General features: G+C 46.7%; 1 protein-coding gene across 1 annotated transcript in view; it reads left to right on the top strand.

Moving 5' to 3' along the window:
* NPC1 (Niemann-Pick disease, type C1) overlaps positions 1-24347 on the top strand; it is a 46021-nt gene that overhangs the window by 13201 nt on the left and 8473 nt on the right. Inside the window, exons 3-16 of the mRNA XM_010828987.1 lie at positions 415-680; positions 2022-2227; positions 4819-4986; positions 5756-6005; positions 7723-7796; positions 8334-8704; positions 9916-10142; positions 12506-12606; positions 14819-14921; positions 17889-18078; positions 18890-19072; positions 20602-20716; positions 22434-22561; positions 22657-22800. Coding sequence (XP_010827289.1) covers positions 415-680; positions 2022-2227; positions 4819-4986; positions 5756-6005; positions 7723-7796; positions 8334-8704; positions 9916-10142; positions 12506-12606; positions 14819-14921; positions 17889-18078; positions 18890-19072; positions 20602-20716; positions 22434-22561; positions 22657-22800 — 2526 coding nt within the window. The remainder of the gene's footprint in view (positions 1-414; positions 681-2021; positions 2228-4818; positions 4987-5755; positions 6006-7722; positions 7797-8333; positions 8705-9915; positions 10143-12505; positions 12607-14818; positions 14922-17888; positions 18079-18889; positions 19073-20601; positions 20717-22433; positions 22562-22656; positions 22801-24347) is intronic.

Raw genomic sequence — 24347 nt, 5'->3', positions numbered from 1 at the left:
AGGCATGCAGAGAAAATGGATTTAAAAGTTAGTTCTTGTTTCATTTTAAGAATGCTATCTTAGGACTTCTCAGAGATAAAGAAGAACTTTTGATGAAGTAGTAATGATGAGACTGCGTTCTCGTTCTCGTTACACTCAGAATTGCTACTTGGTTTGCTTCTGAGATGTCTTCACCCCAGAGAGGACCTGCACTGCGGTCTGGGGCCTTTCAGACTTGAGCCCCTTCGCACGGTGGAGAGGAGAGGTTCCGGGGATCCTGCCCGGGTCTCTGCCCCCAGACCCTCCTCCACACAGTCCTCTGCGTCGCCTTCCTCCCTTGTTTTGCGCGTGGTTCTCTCTTCCTCATTGGAGCCTGCCTTTGGTGACTGTTCACAAGCCTAATCTGGCAGAGTCGGCTGGTTTTGTCAAAGTCAGTTTGCTGTCCACTGTGTTCTCTGTGGCCGGGGCAGTGAAAAGGGCCGCATAATAGATGTTCTCCAGGCTTACCCAGCAGTTTTCAAATGTGAGAAGAGTGAGCTGGTGGTGGCCTTCCGAGCAGCACGTGTGAGCCCCCATGAAGGTGGACGGAAGGCCACGTGCTTCTCTGTGCTGGTGTCACTGCAGGTGACAGGGCTCAGGCGGGCGTCCTTGTTTCTTGCCAGATCTCCAGTTGGCAGTGCAGAGCGGAGAGCCATCCCTCTGTATGTTCTGCCAGGACAACATACAATGTAGTAAATGATCTAATTAGAGCATTAGAGTTGAGACTCTAATCAGGCCAGTGTATCTTGTGGAAGGAAATCTCATGGCTGTTGCTGGAGCCAGATTGTAGCTGTCATTCGGCCAAATACATTTATTTAGCATCTGCTCTACGTGAGACATTATGGGCATCTACATCAAAAGATAGCCAAGTATTTCCCGTGTCATCAGAGGTAGCAAAGCTTTATTTATAATAGCAATGAGATGCTAATACAGAATATTGTGCAGCTGTCCAAACTGATAACTGTAGAAGTTGAACGGAGTAACACGGAGAGACATTTGTAATTTATGCAAAGTGGTAGGAAGCAGTGCACCCCAGGAGTGATTTCTGTTCAGGTGGTGTAATTGTCATTCCTGTCTGTCACAGTAAAGCGTGGGACTCCTGAAAGCAAGTCAGTGTGTGTGTCTGCTCCTTCACTAGACGGGAGGCTTTTGTTTTATTTTTGGCCACACTGTGCAGCGTGTGGAATCTTAGTTTAGTTCCCTGACCAGGGATAGAACCCATGCCCCTTAACATTGAAAGCGAGGAGTCTTAACCACCAGACCACCAGGAAAGTCCCACGAGACTGGCAGCTTTGAAGGCCGAGACCAGACCGTCCTCATTCTGTGTCATGTGTGGTCATCTGGATAGGAGCAGATTGGGGGGCAGTCTTGATTGGTTGTGTTGCAAGAATGCAAGCCTGATGAAGCAATAGCTTTTGCGGATAACGGAACTAAAGGGAAAGACAGAGGTCTTCTGCCGCATAACCGGTCAACATTAGAAGCTTCACAGCGGACAGCTTGTGGTTCTTATGAAAACCGGGTGCTTCTGAAATGCATGTAGCTGGCGAACACCACTGCTGTTCTTTTATCTTCTCTAATCCTGGGGAATCCTCTTGTGTTTAGAGACGGCCTAAGGTTATCTGGGGCTTGAAAGAGAGCCCTTCAGTAGGTTATGAGATGAAAGCACTAATGTGTAAATCTCCTTTTTCCCCTTTTTTATTCTCAATCAGAATGTCACCATGGTAGTCCTAAGTCCTTTTGGATTCAAAATACAGGAAACATGACCAAATTATAAAGTGCAGGATTCAGAGAGCATTTGTTTCTTGAAATTACATCTGGGCAGCACAAATATTAGTAATTAGGGTGGTTTTTAAAGATGTGTCTTTATTTTAACATGAGGTTTTAGGTTTGGAATTGCTGGGTTTAATATGTCCTCATGGTAATCCATTTGCCAATTTATAATAAATTTTAAATAGTCTTTGTGTATTTTAAATCATCTTTTTGCTGGCCCTGTTATCCACGAGATCATTCAAAATAGTTTGCTTTTTCTTTAGATGTCCATCCTGTTTTTATAACCTAGTGAACCTGTTTTGTGAGCTGACATGTAGCCCTCGACAAAGTCAGTTTCTGAACGTTACAGCAACTGAAGATTATGTTGATCCTGCTACAAACCAGACGAAAACAAATGTAAAAGAATTACAGTACTATGTTGGAGAGAGTTTTGCCAATGGTAAGTAAACTTTTAAATTATTCCTCTTTTATATTTGATATCAGGACAGTGGATCAAGTTGTCCTGTCAGCTCTGTGAAAAAGGGCAGTTTTCAGTTCCGTTAGCACTGAAATGCCAATGGAAATCTGAGTTGTTGCTTCGCTTGTCTTCTGGGACTTGAGCTACAACCTATGAAATGATCTCCTTAAAGTATTTGCTTTAACTCCTTCCTAACTATAAGTTCCCTTATAGAAATTTTTAGTTTGTGCAAGTTTATTTCTATACGTTTTAGGAACCATTTGGACTTTGGTTCTGTTGGACATGAAATGCATAACTTCATGAGTTATTGCAAGACTGCAGAGATGGGGGGTGGAAGGGAGACCTAGTTGGCAGAGGAGAGATTTTGCCTGTGAAGAAAGCAGTCACCATAAGGGAAAGTAAACAGGTGTGACAAACAGGAGAAGGATATCCCAGCAACTGAAGCTCATAGGGCAGTCTGAAAAAGACCATGTCATGTTTGTTGAAAATGACTGAAATGAGAGTTCTGCAAGAGTAGGACCCTAGGGAAAGAAAATGAACAGATTAGAAACAGAACCAACTGGAAGATCCAGTTAATGAGAAATAGTCATGCAAGTGGATTAAAAGATAGATTAGATGCAGCTGAATAAAGAATGGGCCCCAAAACAATAAAATGAGAGAATAAGAATTCAGCAAAGCTGTTGACTATAAGAGCGACTATAGTCAATTACTATAATGATCAATTAAAAATCTAACCAAAAAAATTTAATAAAAAACTTGTGCTTTGATGGACACCATCAAAAAGAGGCAGAAATATTTGCAAAGCATGTATTTAATGAAGGACTTGTGTCTAGAATGTATAAAGAGCTCTGACAACTCAAAAAGAAAATAACCCAAGTAAAAATGGGCAAAGAATCTGAGCAAACATTTTTCCAAGGATGTTGTTTATACAAATAGTCAATAAGTTTATGAAAAGATGCTTAAAATCAGTCATCAGGAAAATGCAAATCAAAACCACAGCAAGGTACCACTTGACAGCCAATAGGGTGGCTGAAATAAAAAGACTAGTTCTGGCAGGTATGCAGAGAAATCGGAACCTTCACACACAGCTGGTGGGAATGGGAAACAGTGTAGTCACTTTGGAAAACAGTCTTGCAGTTCATGGAGCAATTAAACATGGAGTTACCCATGTGACCCAACAATTCCACTCACAAGAGAAATGAAAACATACGTTCATAATAGCCAAAAGGTGGCTGTATGAAACAACTCAGATATCCATCAACTGATACATACATAGATAAACAAAATGTGGTATATCCATATGATGGAATATTATTTGACCATAAAAAGAAATAAAATAAGGATCCATGCTGCAACATGAATAGACCTTGAAAACGTCATGCTAAGTGGTAGAAGCCGGTCAGAGAAGACTCTTCATGATTTCATTTATATGAAATGTCCAGAATAGGCAAATCTATAGACACAGAAGTAGATTAATAGTTGCTTAGGGCTTAAGGGGATGGGGAGATAAGGGAGCATTAGTTAAAGGTCCTGGGTTTCTTTCTTAAGGTGATGAAGATGTTTTAGAATTGACTGAGGTGATGATTTCTCTTATCTATGAATATGCTAAAAGCCATCAAGTTATAACTTTAAATTGGTGAATTGTATGTGAGTTATCTCAATAAAGGTATAGAAAAAGGAATTTGTAACTAAATACAGCTCATTTTAAAAACTATAAAATCTGAATGACAGGTAATCTTAAATGCAAGTAGAGAAAAGGTGGAAATCACCTCAGTTGGAGATTTTCTGTCCAGCAAAGCTAGAGGTCCGAAAGCAGTGGGGTTATCACGGTTCTGAAAAAAACTATTGCGCTAGCTAATCTGCCCTTCAAGAGTGAGGGTAAAGCACAATGAATTTCTAAGTACCTCTCTAAAGTTTAGGGGAAGAAGGTTTTAGGAAGCTTCTAACAAGCAGCGACTGGTGATTGAATGTTAATATACTAGTGTACTGCACTGTGTGGAGCACAAAGAATCAGACACGACTTAGCAACTAAACAACAACAAAAACAAGTAAGACCCATTACTACTGGTTTCTTACATGCAGAGTGCCATTGACATCGCTAGTTCTTGTGTCTTTATGCATACTAAAAGCTCAGTTCATTCACAGGTGAGCTCTGTCCCGAAACCAGTTTTTACCCTGGAGGTTCCGTCATTCACCAGAGATAGTTTCTTGGAACGAGCTGCACTAGCTGAAGAGGCCCTGAGGGTCTTGCTTCTCCCTCCTTGGCCTTCAGTGTGCTCTTCCCTGCATGGGGGTGACACTTCTCCAGGCCCCTGTGGACTGGGATGGCCACGGCTTGTCCTGCCTTTGATTTTAAGTTGCTTGGAATCTGGCCTAGCCTGTCGCTTGCAGGGTAACAAGCCAGTGTCAGAGGTGACCTCCGTTCCTTCCCTCAGTGGTTGCTGTCTAGACTCCCAGCCCCTGCCTGCAGTGTGTCTGTATTTCCACGTTCACACGTGAGAGGCCCCGTGTAAGCTCTCACCTGGTGAATTCCAGCAGCACGGTTTCAGTCTTCTCCCTTCCTCCCCCTCCAGCCATGTACAATTCCTGCCGGGATGTGGAGGCCCCCTCGAGCAACGAGAAGGCCCTGGGGCTGCTGTGCGGGCGCGAGGCCAGCGCCTGCAACGCTACTAACTGGATCGAGTACATGTTCAACAAGGACAATGGCCAAGCGCCCTTCACCATCACCCCCGTCTTTTCAGGTGGGGACAGAGACCCCCCCCAGCCCCCCAGGTTTGGTGTATTGAACTTAACGGTTTTTTTAAAGCCCAGGAACCCTAATGTGCAATAGGAAGATGAATTCAGATCAGGAGGTTTTGGAATTTCCTCCAGCAAGAGGTAGCTGGAGGGGTAACCCATGGGTTATCAGGGGCTGGATGAGTGGGTGGAGAGGAAGAGTTGCCTTCAGGTGCTGATACATACTTAAAGGAATAAGTCATTTGTAAAAAAAAAAAAAGAGCCTTTTCAAAAAATAAAAGGGATAAATGACAAGGACCTGCTGTACAGCACAGGCAGCTCTGCTCAGTGTTACATGGCATCCTGGATGGGGGGGAGTCTGAGGGAGAATGGGGACATGTGTCTGTATGGCTGAGTCCCTTTGCCTTTCACCTGAAACTGCAGCACTGTTAATCGGCCATACTCCAGTACAAAATAAAAAAAGGAGCCTTTTCAGAAGCTCTGCCTTAGTATTAAACTAGCTCCTCAGTGGAGATAAACATTTGATTGGAAGTTTACACTGAAATGTGGTGGACTTGAATGTTGGTGAGGAACCCTGTGCCTAAAGTTATTGAGGTTAACTTAAAATTTTGCAGTTTTGCATAACGCGATCACCCAGAAACCTCCAGTCTTTCTTATTCTTCTGGTTGCATGACTTCTTTCAGTGTGCTTATCATTGGGTTAAAATATAATTTAGTACAACCCTTGTAATTAATTTTTTTTTAATGGAGATTCTCAACACACTCCTTCTCACAGATCTTCCGACGCATGGGATGGAGCCCATGAACAATGCCACCAAGGGCTGTGACGACTCGGTGGACGAGGTCACGGGGCCGTGCAGCTGCCAGGACTGCTCGGCCGTCTGCGGCCCCAAGCCCCAGCCCCCGCCCCCTCCCGTTCCCTGGAGAATCCTGGGTCTCGACGCCATGTATGTCATCATGTGGAGCACCTACATGGCTTTCCTGCTCGTGTTCTTTGGAGCGTTCTTTGCTGTGTGGTGCTACAGGTAATCTGTTTTGTTTCCCAGCCCCCCAGACAAGAAGAGCAAACTTAACCCAGTGGCATTTTTAAGTTTTCACTTGGTAGACTTTGGTTCATTAGAATAAGAACAAAGGTCTGCATTAATACAATTCCATGACTTGCTTATGTCCTGCAACTAGTCAACAATCAAAAGCCTATTTAGACATTGAGATGTTTAAAGTTAGTTTCATTGGTTTATTCAAAATGATGTGTGATTTAAAAGACCCATGCTTTAACAGAAATTCTACTGAGCCAGATCTGATTCAAATCCTTTTAAATGCGGTACTGTAGTCCTTTTAGATACCTGCGTCTTGACTTAGGACAACAGGTTTATTTAAAACTTTGTCTTTTGAAATAATTGTAGACTTACTAAAAGGGTGCAGAAATAGTTTATTTATATCTCTACTGGCTTCCTCTAATGTTACCACTCACATCACCGATAGTATATAATTTAATCAAAACCATGAAAATAACATTGGTATACCATTATTAGTTAAACCACAGTGTTTTTTTAAGTTTTACCAGTTTTTCCTCTAAAGTTCTTCCTTTTTCTGTTTCAGGACCCCATGTCACATTCACTTCTTGTTTTGTTCGTCTCCTTCAATCCATGACAGTTGCTCATCTTTCCTTTTCTTTTATGACCTTGACACTTGTGATGAGTGCTGGTCAGTTATTTTGTAAAATGTACCCCGATTTGGTTTTATATGATGTTTTCTCATGATTAGGTGGAGGTTTTTGACAACATCACAGATGCGATGTGTCTTTCTCAGTGTATCATGTCAATGCCTTATGCCAGTATGTCTCATCACTGGTGATATTAGCCTACATTATTTGGTTTAGAAGGTGTCTTCTGGGTTTCTCCACTGTTAAGCTACTGTTCCTTCGTTTGGAGTTGATAAACATCTTTTGGGAGCTGTGTTGAGACTGTACTGACACCTCATTTCTCCTCAAACTGTCGTCCACTGATTTTAGCATCCATCCATGGGTCTTCAACACTTAACTCCTGTGGTTTTTGCCTAATGGTGACATTTGTTTTCCTCATTCCTTCTCCATTTACTAACTGGACTTACTCTGTTATTCCTTCTCCCCTACTTACTTAACCAATATTTATTTAGTTATATTTACATAATGGACTTAAAAAAAAAAAAGCAACTGTGATCTCTGTTTCGTACCATCATTTATGTTTTTGCTCAAATCTTCCCAATTTTGACCATTGGCAGCACCTTCTGCTGGCTCCTGTGTGTTTCTTAAGCATGCCCTCACCTTTCTCAAGCTTGTTCTTTTTTCTGGAATCACAGGATGTTTTCAGTATTTTCCCTGCCCCAGCCCTAGAAGCACCCTCTTCTGCAAGGAGCCCTGGTTCCTTTCCCTGGAAAAGGGTGTTTAGAAACCAAAATGTAGGCACCACATGTGCTCGTTGTTCCTGGAGTGTAGTGTTCACTGTGTTTTTAAAGGACCTAAAACTTTTAAATGTGAGTGAGGGCTGCAAGGTGAAATTATCTTCTTAATACCTTCTTAAATTTTCCCCTGAGACTAGTGAGCAGAGAGGCTCGGAGCAAGGGAACTTCGGGAAAGGAAGGGACCAGTTAGGAAGGAAGCAAACAGGATGAGGAAATAAGCTTTTAATAGGGTTGTGGGACCGTCAAGAACAGTCTCATGATGCTGAAGTCCACTAACATGACTTATGTGCTTTTATCTTTCAGAAAACGGTATTTTGTCTCTGAGTTTACCCCCATTGATGGCAATATACCTTTCTCTATAAACGCCAGTGACAAAGGTAGGCACATTTGTACTTAAGTAAAAGGGTTGGCACCGTCGGCAGGAGAGTGTTTCTTTCTTTAATGTTGATGCGCCTCTTCCGGGAGCGGCACTGAGCTCGTGCTGGGGACATGGCTGTGATGGAGACAGAGTCCCTCTGTTTGCGGCCCTGACAGCTGGAAATGGGGTGGCGGATGGGAATCGCCTGGTTCATAATATCTGTAGAGTGATCCTGGCCTGGGGTGAGAGCAGTGGTGCAGGAACAGTTGGAGGGAACTGCTTTGGCTGGAATGCTCAGAGCACTTGGCTTTTCCGAGGCTTATGTATGAGTTCTGTACCTCTCGGGGAGGGGCTGGTGGTCACTGTGGGCAGGGCCGCTTCTCCAGCAGACAGGTAGCTGGGCAGGGTGGGGGACGGTCTCATGCACGTCCCTGGGTGTCCCTGTGCGGCTGTGAGTCTCGCCGCATGCAGTGGTAGCTAACACTCTCCCTGTTCCGACTTTTAGGAATGGCTTGGCTCTTAACCTTCACCCTCCCTTCCTCTCCTGCTCTTCCAGGGGGGCCAACCTGCTGTGACCCTCTGGGTGCCGCCTTCGAGGCCCATCTGCGGCGGCTCTTCGAATGGTGGGGCTCCTTCTGCGTGAGGCACCCCGGCTGTGTTGTGTTCTTCTCCGTGGCCTTCATCGCCGCCTGTTCCTCAGGCCTGGTGTTCATCCAGGTCACAACCGACCCGGTGGACCTCTGGTCGGCCCCCGGCAGCCAGGCGCGCCTGGAGAAGGAGTACTTTGACACGCACTTCGGGCCCTTCTTCCGCACCGAGCAGCTCATCATCAGGGCCCCCCACACCCCGCCGCACATATACGAGCCCTACCCCTCGGGAGCCGACGTGCCCTTTGGGCCTCCCCTTGCCGTAGACATTCTGCACCAGGTAGTCGGCTCTTGGCAGAAGCTACTTCCCAGGAACCCGGCACCGGGCTAGCTTTTGACCAGTTCACTTGATGTGGGTTTCGGGCTGAGTGTGATGGTTTATCTAGTAAACCTTAATGATAAGACACTTTTCACTTACTTTCAAAAAAGTGATCAGTGTTGAACTTAATGAAAAATTTACTGTAGACCACTTTTGTATTTATTTCATACAGTAGGTCTTGCTTGAAATTGAGAAGAGCATGTTTCTATTGAAACAGAATGTATTTATTAATATATTCACCTTAGGAACTTAATAATTTTTTTTCCGCTAGTAATTGAAAAGTAATACACCAGGATCCAAAGGGATAAAACTTCCTGTGTGGTCCTGGAGACCTTGGAGGGGCTGCTGGGTCACTGCGGACTGCCCCCCGCCCCCACCCCGCAACTGCAGGAATGACCTTGTCACTGCCTGAATGTGGACTCCCGGCTTGCGTTTGGAATAAGATCCACCCCTTGCTCCCACAGAGTCCTTTAAATCTGCCCATCCTCCCTTCCCACACTCGCCCTGGAGAGCGATCTGTAAATTAACTGCCTCCCACTTATTTCTTACTCAACAGTTGTACATTTGCATACTTTTTCCCCTCAACATTGCTCTTGCCCTACAGAATGTCTGATAGCTTGAGAAAACATCAGCATGTTCCCAAGAGTCTCATAGAATCTTTTGCACCCGGTGACCGTCGCTTTCTCCCAGCTTGTTGCAAAAGGTGCACACGTTGTCATTTACCTCCTGCAGTGTATTTGTATTCGCTACTAGAAAATAACAGGAATATACGTAAATAAGCATAGTATGGAGCGAGGTGGTGGTTGTTGGGGATGGGAGGGCCTGTCAGGAAGACCCAGCAGATGACCCTGGGCTCCCCTTCGTGGTCACTGTTTCTCCAGGTGGGAGGGCACGTGTTGGTGTGTCCTGCGCTGGGATGTGGCCTGCTGTGGTGTCCCCTCCCCCTCTCAATGAGTGCCCCAGTTTGCTGATCCTCAGCAAAATTATAGTAAACTTAAAAATATTTTCATCCTCATTTATCTCAGTCTTCTGCCCTGTCTCAGGAAGGAATTTCCCCAAAGACTCTTTTATCCTCTAACCCCCATCCCCCCCAGAGCAGTAAGAGTTAATCAGCATCTGAGGGAAAACCGATGTATTTCTGGCTTTGTTTATTTTAAAAAATCCTCTTTCAGGTCCTTGACTTACAAACCGCCATCGAGAGCATCACTGCTTCTTACAACAATGAGACTGTGACCCTGCGGGACATCTGCGTGGCGCCCCTCTCGCCATACAACCAGAACTGCACCATCCTGAGTGTGCTGAACTACTTCCAGAACAGCCACTCTGTGCTGGACCATCAAGTCGGGGATGACTTCTTCGTGTACGCAGATTACCACACGCACTTCCTCTACTGTGTCCGGTACGTGGCGGGGGTGGTCCTTCCTCCGTCCCTCCAGCAGGTGACAGCTGCCGTGGCCACACACCGCTGTAGGTGCTAGAGCCCCGGCAGGGAGCAAACAGCAGGACCCTCAGGGTGAAGTGATACTCGGCCTGATGCCAGGTCGAGGCAGCGCCAGGTCCAGGCGATGCCATGGGAGAAGGAAGCGGGGCAAGGGTGGGCTTGCAGGGGAGGTGCCATTCCAAGTGCAGTGGAGCCTGCTCAGCGGAGGGGAACAGAGGGAGCCTGTGAGAGTTGGGGAAGAGCTTTCCAAGTAGACGGGCAGCAGGTGCAAAGGCCCTGAGGTCGAGTGTTCACCGTGTGTCATCGAGGTACCTCCCAGCCCCTGACTCCCTCCCAGCTGGATTACACCTAGTTGGATCTGCCACACTACCCCAAGCATTTCTGAGCTGGTTTCTTGGTGAGAAGACAGAAGCCTCTAACTCCTTTTCTTATCTTTCAAATATAAATTGATTTCACAACACTGACTTTTCAAAACGTGTGGCGTCCCCTTGAGGAGTGGGGGCCGGATTGCGGTTCAGTTTAGATGGGATAACGCTGAGGTTGCTTTGCTTCAGAGGCTTGTCTGGCTATACGGGCCAGCTTGTGGTTTGAGTTAGTCACAGAGAAGCCACACGGGGTGACCTGTGAGGTGACCTTTAGGCCTGCCCTGTGGCAGGAGGAGCGCTCTCTTCTCTGCCCTCCCTGGATGCCGTCGCTTGGCCTGCCCTGGCCCACAGAAAGTTGTTCAGCCACTGAGACAACCGCTGTGGCTGTTCGTTCATTACAGAAGCAGAGAGATTGCTCCCTGTCACCTTTGAACGTGCTGCTCGATTAACCACTCTCCATAGCCAAGTGCTCTGACTTCCGGCCCAGGTCACTGACCTGAGGCTCCGTCTGTTGTTACTGGAGTGTGGCTGACTCCAGGCGCTTCTGCTGTGTTTACTGTCCTCAGGCGGTCACCTCTATTAACACGAGCCTGTGAAACAATAAGTGTAGCTCATGTGCCCCCAAACCAGCGTTCTCTGAAGGGCAGGTAGTACAGGGCAGCCAGGGGCGGTTAGAAAAGGTATTATATAACTTTAATATTTAAATAAAAAAGTTATTTATTTTACAAAATAAAACAGAATTTTGGTAGCAGGGGAGATGGGTGTATTATCCAAGGGGAGCGCGGTCTGCCCAGGTGTGGAAACATCACTGGGAGCATCCCCTCTCCTGCAAGGCGGGCTCTGTGTGGTCTGTGGTCACGCCTGTGCATCTCTAGCTTTCAGCTCCCTCCTCACCTTCCAGCTTTCTCTGGGCTTGTCCCCTGGAGGGAGGCCCTGCTGGAGCCCGGCCAGCCCAGAACCACTCACAGGCCTCCTGCGTTCCCTGGTTAATACCCGCATCAACACCTACCACTTATGGGCTCCCCGGACTCTTCCTCACATGACTCTGTGGATGTTAACTTCACGATGAGCTCTCAAGCCTGCGATGTGGTGGCATAGCCCCACGTGTGTGGGTGGACAGAACCCGGCTTCTGGCTGCAACCCTGTAGCCTGGTTAGCCCTGAGCATTGACCTGACCTTCCACGGCCTGAGTCCGTCCCCTGGCACTGAAGGGTGGTGGTTTAGATTATACATGAGGACCTTCATGTGTGCCCAGAGTCCAGCTGACATCTGTCCTGAAACGCTGGTTGTCTGTCTGTCTGCCCTACAGTGTTGGCATCGCTGCCTGGTCTCCAGACCTCTCTCTGCTTTGCCACTGAGTTATGTTTGCCAAACAGTTCTTGATCTCCCTTTCCTTTGATTGTTCCCAGGTGCCGACAGAATAAAAACCCCAACCACTGGTCAAGACGCGTACCCCTTCCTTCCATTGCTTCCCTCTTTATTCCCAGCCCCATCCCCTCCTTGGGAGGCCCCCATCATGGGTACCCCACGCGCAGACCCAGGACTTCCTGTGGTCTCTCAGGCCACTGTCTGTTCTCTTCTTTCCTCGTCTCTTTTCTTCTCTTCCTGCTGGTATGGTGCCTGGAAGCCTTCACCTCCTCCCGTGCAGGTGAATTCCCCCTCCTCCTCAGAGACCGGGTCTGTACATAAAGTTCTGTTTATAGTGACAGCTTTCACCACGTATTAGCAGCTCCCTCCTCTGTGCACCAGCTGATGTTAGCCACATCTCACTGTATTTACCTGCCTCTCTCTCAGCGACTCTCAGCAACCCAAAGCAAATACTGAACTGGATCATTCACCCAAGGGGACCTCAGGCCCACATTCTTAATCAGCCTCGTGACTGTTGTGTAAACATCTGGGTCTCTGTGTTGTGTACAGGTTGTTCTAACTGTAAGGTGTTCTCTGAATTCCTGGCAGGGCTCCTGCTTCCCTGAATGACACCAGTTTGCTCCACGATCCTTGCCTGGGGACGTTTGGTGGCCCAGTGTTCCCATGGCTTGTGCTTGGAGGCTACGATGGTAAGTGAGAGAAGCTTTTATTCTTCTTACTGGATAAAGCAGTCTTGGTTCTGTCATTAACACTGAGGTGGTAATTATGAGGATTTCATCAGTCAGACACTCATTAATTACCCAATATACTGCATCCCAGATACCATATCTCCTTTGGCTTTTGGTTTTGTTGTGCATTTGGAAGAAGTGGTTTTTTGCCATTTTTAGGTTACTTTCTGGGAAGCTGTCAATAGCTAAGGACATTTTCCCAGAACAGCGTCACTGTTAAATCCACATAATATATTGCTCAGTTTCAAGTTCATGGGACCCTTGAAACTCATCAAGAGAGCCCCCAACGAGTCCATGGACCTTGGGTTAAGGACATCAGTAATGGAGGAGAGACATGTGAGATATAGGGGGAAAGAAAACAGATTTTTTTTTTTCCTTCTAAACCAGTTGGTTAAGGAGTCAGACACTTCCAGTGGGAGGAGCAGTGGGGCTTTGCTTAGATTACTCCAGGTAGATGGGGTAATAACTCACGTGGCAGCTTTGGCTTCTGAAGCCTAATAAGCAGCTCAACAGGTTTTTCTCCAGCCGGTTGAACAGGCCAGATGTTCATCTTATCTGGTGGGAAGGGAGATGTTGTAAGCTATAAAGTAATTTTTAGATGGAGAAGGCATTTCTAAGCAGGACACACAATGCGAAGCCACAAAAGGAAACCCTGATGAGTTTGACTGTGTGAGAATTTAAAGTTCCCGTGTAGAGAACAAACATAGAATTTTAAGAAACCAAACAAATGGCCAACTGGAGCAGGAAAAAAGTTAGTATACATAACAATGTTTCCTTAATACATAGAGAGCTCTTGAGGAAAAAAGACAAGGTCAGCCCCCCAAAAGAAGTGGGCAGAGCCGTGTGCATGTTAATAAGAGAAGAAGTACAAAGGGCTTTTAATTATTTGGAGAAAATGCTGAACCTTACTCAAGCTAGTGAAACACCTCTCACTTCAGCCTTTTACATGACAACAGATTAGCAAAGATCTAAAGTCAAAGCGTTAGTCACTCAGTGGAGTCCAGCTCTTTGAAACCCCATGGACTGTTGTAGCCTGCTAGGCTCCTCTGTCGATGGGTTTTCCCAGGCAAGAATGCTGGAGTGAGTTGCCATTTCCTCCTCCAGGGGATCTTCCCTACTCAGGGCTCGAACCCGGTTTCTTGCATTGCAGGCAGAGTCTTTACAGTTTGATGGGCTTCCGTGGTAGCTCAGATGGTAAAGCAGAGACCTGAGAATTTGACAAAACGCTGTGTGCATGAAACCCTGCCATGGGCAAACTGCATTTTGGTGAGAGTGTAAATGGTTCTAGAATATAAGCGCTAGGAAGGTTGAGATTTTTAACCTATGTTGCTTATTAATGTATCCACAGTCCCTAAAATAACACGGGCACACAGTAGGTCGCAGCAAATAGTTTGTTGAATAAAGAAATGAAAAACTGGATGGCATTTTTGGAAGGCAGTTTGGGAGATCCATCCAAACTAAAAATGTACATTTTTTTTTTTTTTTTTGGATTCTAAGTACTTGTAAGATTTGATCCTACAAATATGGATTTTATGTGTTAGAAATATCCGGTTAATTTTTGTAGTAATTCTACTTATAACCAAAAAAAAAAAACAAACTTGCAAAGATATCCATCAACTGGAGTGGAGTTAAACTGTACTAGAAAACATCATAAGCAGAAACAAGAATAAGGAAGTGCTGTGTCTGTTAAAGCAGCATTCTCAGGATGTGAGTTTAAAGGCAGCATTTGCAGAAGGCTGTGTTACTATTTGCGTGAACAGGAAGGCAAGGGGAAGCCCGTGCTTGTGTGTGTGGACTGCGGCTGGTCGGGGCCGCAGCCGTCACGGTGCGAGGAGGAGAGCTAAGACACAGATGGGAACGGAGGGAAGAGAGACTTTCCCCGAACACCTTTCCGCTGTTTGAAATCGTCACCCAGCACGTGCTGGGTAGTCATGGTGATGGAATGACAACTGCGTCTACCTTTGCTCGAGAGTCCCCTTTTCTCCCTAGCTGAACTACACAAGCACCAGGTCAGGTGACCTCCCATTATGCTCCACAAGCTCAGGCGTGTTTAAGCTTCAGCTCCATGAGAAACCGGGCACCTAGCCAGCTTGTGATTTTTCCCCTCCTCGTATTGATCTGGTTTTCTGCACGCTTGTAATCTGCTTTTTGATGTCCCCTTTTTCCTTTCTAGATCAAAACTACAATAACGCCACAGCCCTTGTGATCACCTTTCCTGTCAATAATTACTATAACGATACAGAGAAGCTCCAGAGGGCCCAGGCCTGGGAAAGAGAGTGAGTTGCTCACAGGGTCGGTAAACCAGCTGCTCTTCTCACGGGAAGGTGGACGCTAGCAGAAAGCATTTATATGATGTTCAACTAAATTAACCAACATCAGATCTAAGTCATGCCATTTTTTTCACTTGGTTCTAGTGATGCTGTGAAAACAAAAAATCTATAAATAAATTTACTTGTAAACATTCTTTAAATACATAGTCCTGCAACAGGAATGCACAAGTATCTATGCAGAATGCTCCTTGTGTTATGTTCTAACAGCAAAACCTGGGAGTAAGCTGAATGTGTATTCGTAAGGAGAAGTATAGTAGAATGTTATGCCGTCATTAAAGATAGTGAGGTAAGTATTAATAAATGGTTCAAGAATTATTAAATAAAAACTGTGGTCAGCATGTTTGGGCAAATATATGTCATGCATGCTGTCCACGCCTAGAAAGGGTATCAAGTAAGTGACCCAGGAACCGGTTAGCTGTGATGTAACCTCTGAAGAAGGGGGAGGGGGGCCCAGGAGAATGGGACACTGAACAGCTTTGTTGGGATATTCATGTACCATACAATTTACCCATTCGAAGTGTACAGTTGAGTAGCTTTCAGTGTTTTCACCGACGTGTGCAGACATCACCATGGTCAATTTTAGAGCATTTTCTTTACCACAGACAGAAATCCCATCTCCTGTAGCAGTTTCCCTCCTAACACCTGGCCCTACATAACCCTCAGTCTACTTTCTGTCTCCATCAATTTTCCTGTTCCAGACTTTATATGGATGGAATTACATACGAGGGCTTTCCAGTCTGGCTTCGTTTACTTAGAATAACGTTTTCAAGGTTCATCCAAGTTGCAGCATGTGTCAACACTTTATTCTTTTTTATGGCAGAAGATCATTCCATCCTATAGATAGACCACATTTTGTTTATCCACTCATCAGCTGATGAACGTGTGCGTTGTTTCTCGGAAAGTTACTCAGTTGTGTCTGATCTTTGTGACCCCATGGACTGCAGCCTGCCAGGCTCCTCTGTCCATGGGATCCTCCAGGTCAGTTCTCCAATTCTCCAGTGGAGTGGGTAGCCATTGCCTTCTCTAGGGGATCTTCCTGACCCAGGGTTTGAACATGGGTCTCCCTGCGTTGCAGGCAGATTCTTTACCACCACCTTTGACCATTAGGAATAATGCTATAAGCATTCACATGCAAGTTTTGTGTGAACATGCCTCCATTCCTCTCTTTGTGTGAATGCGTTTTCCTCTCTCTTGGTTGGCATACACCTAGGAGTAGACTTGCTTGCTCATACGGTAACCCTGAGCAGCTGCCAGACTTTTTTTCCAAACTGACTGCCCCAGTGGATCTTCCCTCGTGGGCCAGTGCTTTAGACTGCTCTCCCGCGGGTTAGGGAGCTAAGATCCCCCATGCTGTGCAGTGCAGCCAAAAAACCAAGTGACTGCACCATTCTGCATCCCACCGGCATGCAGGGAGCATTCACATTTTCCACCCCTCGCCAGCACTTGTTATTATTTGACTTTTTTGATTCTAGCTATCCTAGTGGATATGAACTGATATCTCATTGCAGTTGTTTTTTTTTTGTTTTTTTTTTGTTTTGTCCACACTGTGCAGCTTATGGGTTCTTTGTTCCCCAACCAGGGCTTGAACCCGAGCCTGGCTGTGAAAGCAGGAAGTCCTCAGCACGGGACCACCAGGGAATTCCCTCACTGCGGTTTTGATTTGCATTTCCCTGGTGACTAATGAATTCGAATACCTCTTCATGCACTGATGCCCATTTGTATTAACTTTCTTGGAGAAATGTTTGTTCATATCCTTTGCCCATTTTTTGACTGGTTTGTTTATGTTTTTATTATCGAATTAGAAGAATTCTTAAATATTCTGTAAATCCTTTATCAGATCTATGATTTCCAAATACCTTCTCCTTTTCTCTGGTCTGTGTTTTTGCTTTCTTAATGGCGTCTTCTGAAACATAAACGTTTTTAATTTTTATAAAGTCCAATTCATCTGTCTTCTCTTTTGTTACTCATAGTTTTAGTGTCATAGCTAAGAAACCATGTCATAACCCAGGGACCTGGAGGTTTGCACCTATGTATTCATCTGACAGTCATGGATTTAGCTCTTACATTTAGATCTTTGATCCATTGAGTTCTTTGTATATGATATGAGTTTGCATATTGAATGTAAATGCACTGCGTTCATTTGCATATGGATGTCCAGTTGTCCCATACCATTTGTTGAAAAGATTATTCTTTCCCCCCATTGATAGCCTTGCCACCTTTATTGAAAATTAGGTGAAAATACTTGGCGTATTTCTGGACTCTTAGTTCTGATCCTTTGTCCTGTATGCCTGTCCTTACGCTGGTAACCACACTGACTTGATTACTGTTGGTTTGTAGTAAGTTTGAAATTATGGAGCGTGAATTCTCCTACTTTGTTCTTCTTGAAAAACATTTTGGCTGTTCTGACTCCAGTGTTCTTGCCTGGAGAATCCCAGGGACGGCGGAGCCTGGTGGGCTGCCGTCTCTGGGATCGCACAGAGTCGGACACGACTGAGCGACTTAGCAGCAGCAGCAGCAGGCCCCTTGCAATTCCATAAGAATTTTAGAGTCCATCTGTCTTTCTGTAAAGAAGTCAGCTAGGATACTGATAGGGATTGCATTGACTCTGAGATCAATTAAAAAAATTTTTGTTCCATGAGCATCTATCTATATTATAATACACTGCACTTAGAAATCATTCTTAGTAAAAAATGAAATGAGACTATGAAGTAGTTTTTAAACTTGGTCCCAGCTTGTTTTAAGTGGTAGAAAACTCAGCATATCTGGAACTTTGTCATCTGGCGAGTATAGAAAGTTCTCATGAGGGAGAAGGGTTAAGTGTGGCTTTTGTGTCGTAAAAGTTAGGAAGAAGTTCTTCACTAAGCTGTCACTCAGTTTTTAACTAACAGAATAAAATTTTGCTTACCCTTTTAGGTTCATTAATTTTGTGCAAAACTACGAGAATCCAAATCTGACCATTTCTTTTAAGGCTGAACGAAGCATTGAAGATGAACTAAACCGTGAAAGTAACAGTGATGTGTTCACTGTTCTGATCAGCTATGGCGTCATGTTTTTATATATTTCCATAGCCTTGGGGCATATCAAAAGCTGTCGCAGGCTTCTGGTAAGTGGGGGTGTGTGTGTGTGTGTGAGAGAGAGAGAGAGAGAGAAATGGCAGTACATAGCATGATGTCATGTTTTTGCCTCTAAGGCAATGGCATCCCACTCCAGTACTCTTGCCTGGAAAACTCCATGGATGGAGGAGCCTGGAAGGCTGCAGCCCATGGGGTCGCTAAGAGTCGGACACAGCTGAGCGACTTCACTTTCACTTTTCACTTTCGTGAATTGGAGAAGGAATTGGCAACCCACTCCAGTGTTCTTGCCTGGAGAATCCCAGGGACGGGGGAGCCTGGTGGGCTGCCGTCTGTGGGGTCGCACAGAGTCGGACACGACTGAAGCGACTTAGCAGCAGCAGCAGCAATCCTAGTTCATTATGTTCAGACCTGCCTTAAATTGTCCTGTGCTTTTTTTGTTGGCCATACGACTCAGCATCTGGCATTTGGGGTCTTCGTTCCCCGACCATTCCGCCTGCAATGGAATCATGGAGTCCTAACTGGAGGTTGTCAGTGTTTTAACTGTCACATTTTCTGCTTCCTGCCCTTGTTTTCTTTATTTCCAAATTTTTATCTTCAACTTAAAATTTATTTCACCTAATTCATTTTTTTCCCCCCTAATTTGCCATCACCTAAGAATGTAGGCTCATGAAATATGTGGCTCAGGAAGACCTAGACAACTGTTCATGTCTTCTCTCAAACCTTGAACTGTACGTTTAAATCTGGATGGGCAATAAGCATGTAAAAAGGTGAAAGCGAGGACCTGTTAGGAACAGGACAGAAAACACTCAATGATGATTTATGTCTTTGTGGTATCTCCAGGTGGATTCGAAAATCTCCCTGGGCATTGCCGGTGTCCTGATTGTGTTGAGCTCAGTGGCCTGCTCCTTGGGCATCTTCAGCTACATCGGGGTCCCCCTCACCCTCATTGTGATAGAAGTCATCCCATTCCTCGTGCTGGCTGTGGGGGTGGACAACATCTTCATCCTGGTCCAGACCTACCAGGTACGTCTCAGAGCCTCACAGCGTCTGACCAGGTACCAGGCTCCCCATGCACGCATGCTGGCTCCACGCAGGGTACCTGTGAGCGTGACACGTGGAGGCTTCATTTCCACGCCTCTGAGTACTTGCATATTACCAGGCTCCCCATGCACGCATGCTGGCTCCACGCAGGGTACCTGTGAGCGTGACACGTGGAGGCTTCATTTCCACGCCTCTGAGTACTTGCATATTACCAGGCTCCCCATGCACGCATGCTGGCTCCACGCAGGGTACCTGTGAGCGTGACACGTGGAGGCTTCATTTCCACGCCTCTGAGTACTTGCATATTACCAGGCTCCCCATGCACGCATGCTGGCTCCACGCAGGGTACCTGTGAGCGTGACACGTGGAGGCTTCATTTCCACGCCTCTGAGTACTTGCATATTACCAGGCTCCCCATGCACGCATGCTGGCTCCACGCAGGGTACCTGTGAGCGTGACACGTGGAGGCTTCATTTCCACGCCTCTGAGTACTTGCATATTACCAGGCTCCCCATGCACGCATGCTGGCTCCACGCAGGGTACCTGTGAGCGTGACACGTGGAGGCTTCATTTCCACGCCTCTGAGTACTTGCATATTACCAGGCTCCCCATGCACGCATGCTGGCTCCACGCAGGGTACCTGTGAGCGTGACACATGGAGGCTTCATTTCCATGCCTCTGAGTGCTTGCTTATTACCAGGCTCCCCATGCACGCATGCTGGCTCCACGCAGGGTACCTGTGAGCGTGACACATGGAGGCTTCATTTCCACGCCTCTGAGTACTTGCTTATTACCAGGCTCCCCATGCACGCATGCTGGCTCCACGCAGGGTACCTGTGAGCGTGACACGTGGAGGCTTCATTTCCACGCCTCTGAGTGCTTGCTTATGGGTGCTTGTTCTGGACCCTTTGAGACCAGGAAGTATAAGACCCTTCTCTTTGTTTGGTTGCATAGATACAAAGTGAGAATTTAAATACATGCAGCATGCATGCAAAAAGTGCTAATATACTTGTGGAAAATATTTTTGGCACAGCAGCTATTAAAATGATTCAACATAGTGTAGAAGAAGGAAGGACTTGAAAAAGTGCTATTAAAAGGCAAAAGGTCACATACAACCTGATGTAGAAGATGCTGTCAGTCCGTTGGTTCTCCCAGGGTCCCTGTCCTGCAGGCCTTACCTGGGCAGAGGCCCCATGGCACCTAGGAGTGTTATTTAAAGGTTCAGCCACTTGCAGCCTATGTTGCATGTATTTTCCTGATAACCTGATTCAATCCTTCCTTTAGCCTCTCACCTGTTCCCTTGTCTCTGGGCTTCAGAAATACCCTGAATGAATCAACATGAAAAGTTTGGGGTCTGCACCTCTTTATTGTATAAGGTTTATAAAAAAGTAGATGTTGACAGTCATTTTTCTTTATGATCAAGCTAACACAAGGCAGCCAAGAAGCAAAGAGGTGGCATTGTAATTGAGAAATGTCAATGTTGCATGTTTCACTTTTTTTTTATTTTTAAGAGAGATGAACGTCTTCAAGGGGAAACCCTCGACCAACAGGTGGGCCGGGTCCTGGGAGAAGTGGCTCCCAGCATGTTCCTCTCATCCTTCGCAGAGACGGTAGCGTTTTTCTTAGGTAAATTACTCTTAGAATTCGGCCAGCTCAGTGGTGTGCTGAGCCTGGGTGTATCAGTACGCCCCTCTGCGTTCTTCCTTTGTTAAGCTGTATCTGTAATTGTAATGTATCAGAGTGGACCACGAAGAGGATTGGTGGCAGTAACCTTGGGCACCATTAGCAAGCGTGTTCTCTCACGTTGTTTTGGGATGGTGTTGATGTGGTTGGTTCAGATACCTAGGGCTCCTGTCCCTTCCCCTTTTGGGCTGCTCTGGTGAGTGCTGGGATTTGAAAATAGCAGCCTTGCACAGCCACGAGTCCTCCCAGCAGCAACTCCACAGTCACAGGCATTAGCCCTCGAGGTGTGTACCCTGTTCCTGAAGGTGGTCTTCCTTCTCAGCACACTCAGTTCATGGGGAAGCACCCTTGTGCCTGAGGAGAGGGTCTCGAATCTTCCTTCTGTACAAGGAGCCACGAGCTGAAACACAACCCAGCGTTCCTATCTTCTTTCACGTGGAGAAATCCAGTAGGCCCCTCCCTGCCCCGTGTCTGGTGTGTAGTAAGAGAACACTGGCCACGTCCTCTGCACAGGACGCCGGCTAGGATTGCCCCGTAAGTCCAGGGAAGACACACGGTCTGTGGTCACAAGTGGAAAAGTCTCCAGGGGCCCCCGGACGCCTTACAAGGGGCCGCAGGAGGGATGGCGCGTGCATGGTCTTCGGACTCCTGCACCATTAGCGCACGTCCTCCTCCACTTCCACGAAGCAGCACACTGTGGGGCCTGGGCCCTGTGGCTCCTTCTGATAGATGCGGGCGCCAAAAAGTTACTTCCTTGCTTTCTAGAAAGCCAGCCAAGTGTGTTGGTGACAGCAGCTGACCCTGGGCTTTAAGGTTGGAGTGACTTTGTGAGAACAGGAGGAGTTGGGGGTCGGGGGGACCCCGTGGCTCCTGTTTATAAGAGGCCAGCCCAGTGCTATCAGGGTCAGTTTTCTTAAGCAACGTTGTGAATCTAGAGTTTGTTTTTTTTTTTTCCCCCCGCTCAAGTGACGCTGTGACTCTCATTGTTAAATATTGGCTCCTTATGTTTTTTTTAAATTTCTGATACTGGAATTGGAAATGGCAGCCCACTCCAGTATTCTTACCTGGAGAATCCCACGGACACAGGAGCCTGGCGGGCTGCAGTCCAAGAGGTTGCAAAGAGCTGGACACTACTGAGTGACTGAGCGTACATACAGCATACACACAAAATGGGTTGATACACGTGTGGCCCATGGGCGGGCAGTGTTCAGTTTCTGAGTCTTAGTAGCCTAGAGGATGCTTACAGGCAGCACCCTCATCTGATTGTAACTAAACCTAGAGACTGAAATACCGTCCCTCCTGTGGACTGAATCACAACAGATCCCATAAGCAGTGACCTGTGTTAATGGTTCTCAGATGCTGATGTGCGTGCGTTTGCTCAGAGAGCGTGTTAGATGGGGCCCTAGAATTCTGAAGAGTAGAATTAGGGTTGAATTTCCATCGTTTTGATAAAGTGGGATGGATCAGGTCCCCGGAATCTGTTTTTAACTCCCAGGGTGGTCCTGGTGTGACACCCGCAGACAAAGTGCCTTTGGGAGCGGGAGGTGGGGGTCTCCTCGTGGGCTTGGCTGCTCTGGGGCCTCGTGTTCATCCGTGCACATGCGTGTGAGGTTGTGTACCCTCAGCCGGGGAGGATGTGACCTCTGTCCTGTCCCCGCAGGAGGCCTGTCTGTGATGCCGGCCGTGCACACGTTCTCTCTCTTCGCGGGCATGGCAGTCCTCATCGACTTCCTCCTGCAGATCACCTGCTTCGTGAGCCTCCTGGGTTTGGACATTAAGCGGCAAGAGGTAAGTGGTCATCAGGACAGCAGCCCGTTTCCTTTGAGTCTGGAGTCTGGCTGAGGCAGCCGGAGGGTGACCTCTGTCTCCCTTGGCCCCCTCAGAAGAACCAGCTGGACGTTCTCTGCTGTGTCGGGGGGGCGGCAGACGACGCGGGCATCCAGGCCTCCGAGAGCTGCTTGTTCCGCTTCTTCAGAAACTCCTACGCGCCGCTTCTGCTCAAGGACTGGATGCGGCCCCTCGTGGTACGAGCCTGTCTGTCGTGGTGTCCCCAAACAGACTCGTCACCTGCCTTCTGAGAAGTCACCTTGGGAAGGGTGCCGACAGCTGTTAAGTATACATACGAGAGTGCGTGGGACTTCGCTGGCGGTCCAGTGGTTAGGACTCTGCTTCCACTGCACGGGGCGTGGGCTTAGTCCCTGGTTGGGGAACTAAAATCCCTCATGCTGTGTGGTGTGGCCAAAAAAAAAAGCCATAGCAGATATGTACAAATATATAACATATTTTTAGCAGTCAATAGAAACAGGAGTTTTTGGGGCTTTGGGTTTTTTTTTTTTAATTATTACAGATTCTTAGAAAGTGACAGAGTAGCACAGAGAGGAACCTGCTGCCTTTTGCCCAGCCTCCTCCCCCGGTCTTACATAATTGTAGTTGAGTATCAAAACCGAGAGCTTGACACTGGCACAGTGTGTGTGTCTACTTCTGTCAGGCTCTCACCTGTTGCAGATTTGTGTAAGCAGCACGGCCGCCAAGATAATAAATTTGTCTCATCACTCTTGTCCTCACCTTCAGTGTCACACACACCCTGCCACGCACGCGCACACACACACACACACACACAATAATAAATCTGTCTCATCACTCTTGTCCTCACCTTCAGTGTCACACACACCCTGCCACACACACACACACACACACACACACACACCCACCACCCCCCACCCAGCCCTCTCCCTCCCTGTACTGTCCCTTGTTCCCAGCAGCTGAGTAGGAGCGTTTCATAGTTTCCATGCTGGATATACCCAATAGCGCGATAGTGTATCACGTCTCTGCTAAAAGCGTAAATTCATTCGGGTAATAGTAATATTTAACGTTTATTGAATACTTGGTCTGGTACTGTGGTCAGTACAGGGTGCTGCACTAAGTTATGGGTTGATTATTCCTAGAGTTTTCTCATGTAATTCACAAAACTATCTGATGCTACAAGTCTAATTTTTCCTGTTTTATAGAGAAGGAAATAGAAGTTCAGAGAGGTTAAATGACTGCCCCAGGGTCACTCAGCTTGTCAGAGGCAGAACTGGGATTTGAATCGGGTGGTTTGGCTCTAAAGACCGTGACTTCAGCCACTGCCCCGGACTCCTTGTTTTATTAGTATGTCATTTAAATTTGCTTTTCAGTTTAGGAGAGTCCTGCTTTTCAGTTTAGGAGAGTCCTGTTTTGTGTGTTTAAGATCTGTTTATGTTCATCTGTTTATGTTTTTTTAATTCATTTTTGGCCGCGCTGGACCGTTATTTCTGCTCGAGGGCTTTCCCTGCTTGTGGTGGGCAGAGGGCTACCGTCCACTTGCGGTGCGTGGGTTTCTCACTGCAGGGGCTTCTCTCATCGCAGAATGCGGGCTCAGTAGTTGTGACACCCAGGCTTAGTTGCTCTGAGGCATGTGGGGTCTTCCCGGGCCAGGGATCGAACCCATGTCCCCTGCCTTGGCAGGCAGGTGCTTTACCACTGCACCACCAGAGAAGTGGTTATGTTATTCCGCTCATGACAGCTCTGCCTCTGTAACTCACTTCTCATTCCA

This window comes from Bison bison, unplaced genomic scaffold (assembly GCF_000754665.1).
Source record: "Bison bison bison isolate TAMUID 2011002044 unplaced genomic scaffold, Bison_UMD1.0 scf7180017864498, whole genome shotgun sequence".
Classification (NCBI taxonomy): domain Eukaryota; kingdom Metazoa; phylum Chordata; class Mammalia; order Artiodactyla; family Bovidae; genus Bison; species Bison bison.
This window is presented reverse-complemented; position numbering and strand designations above follow the sequence as displayed.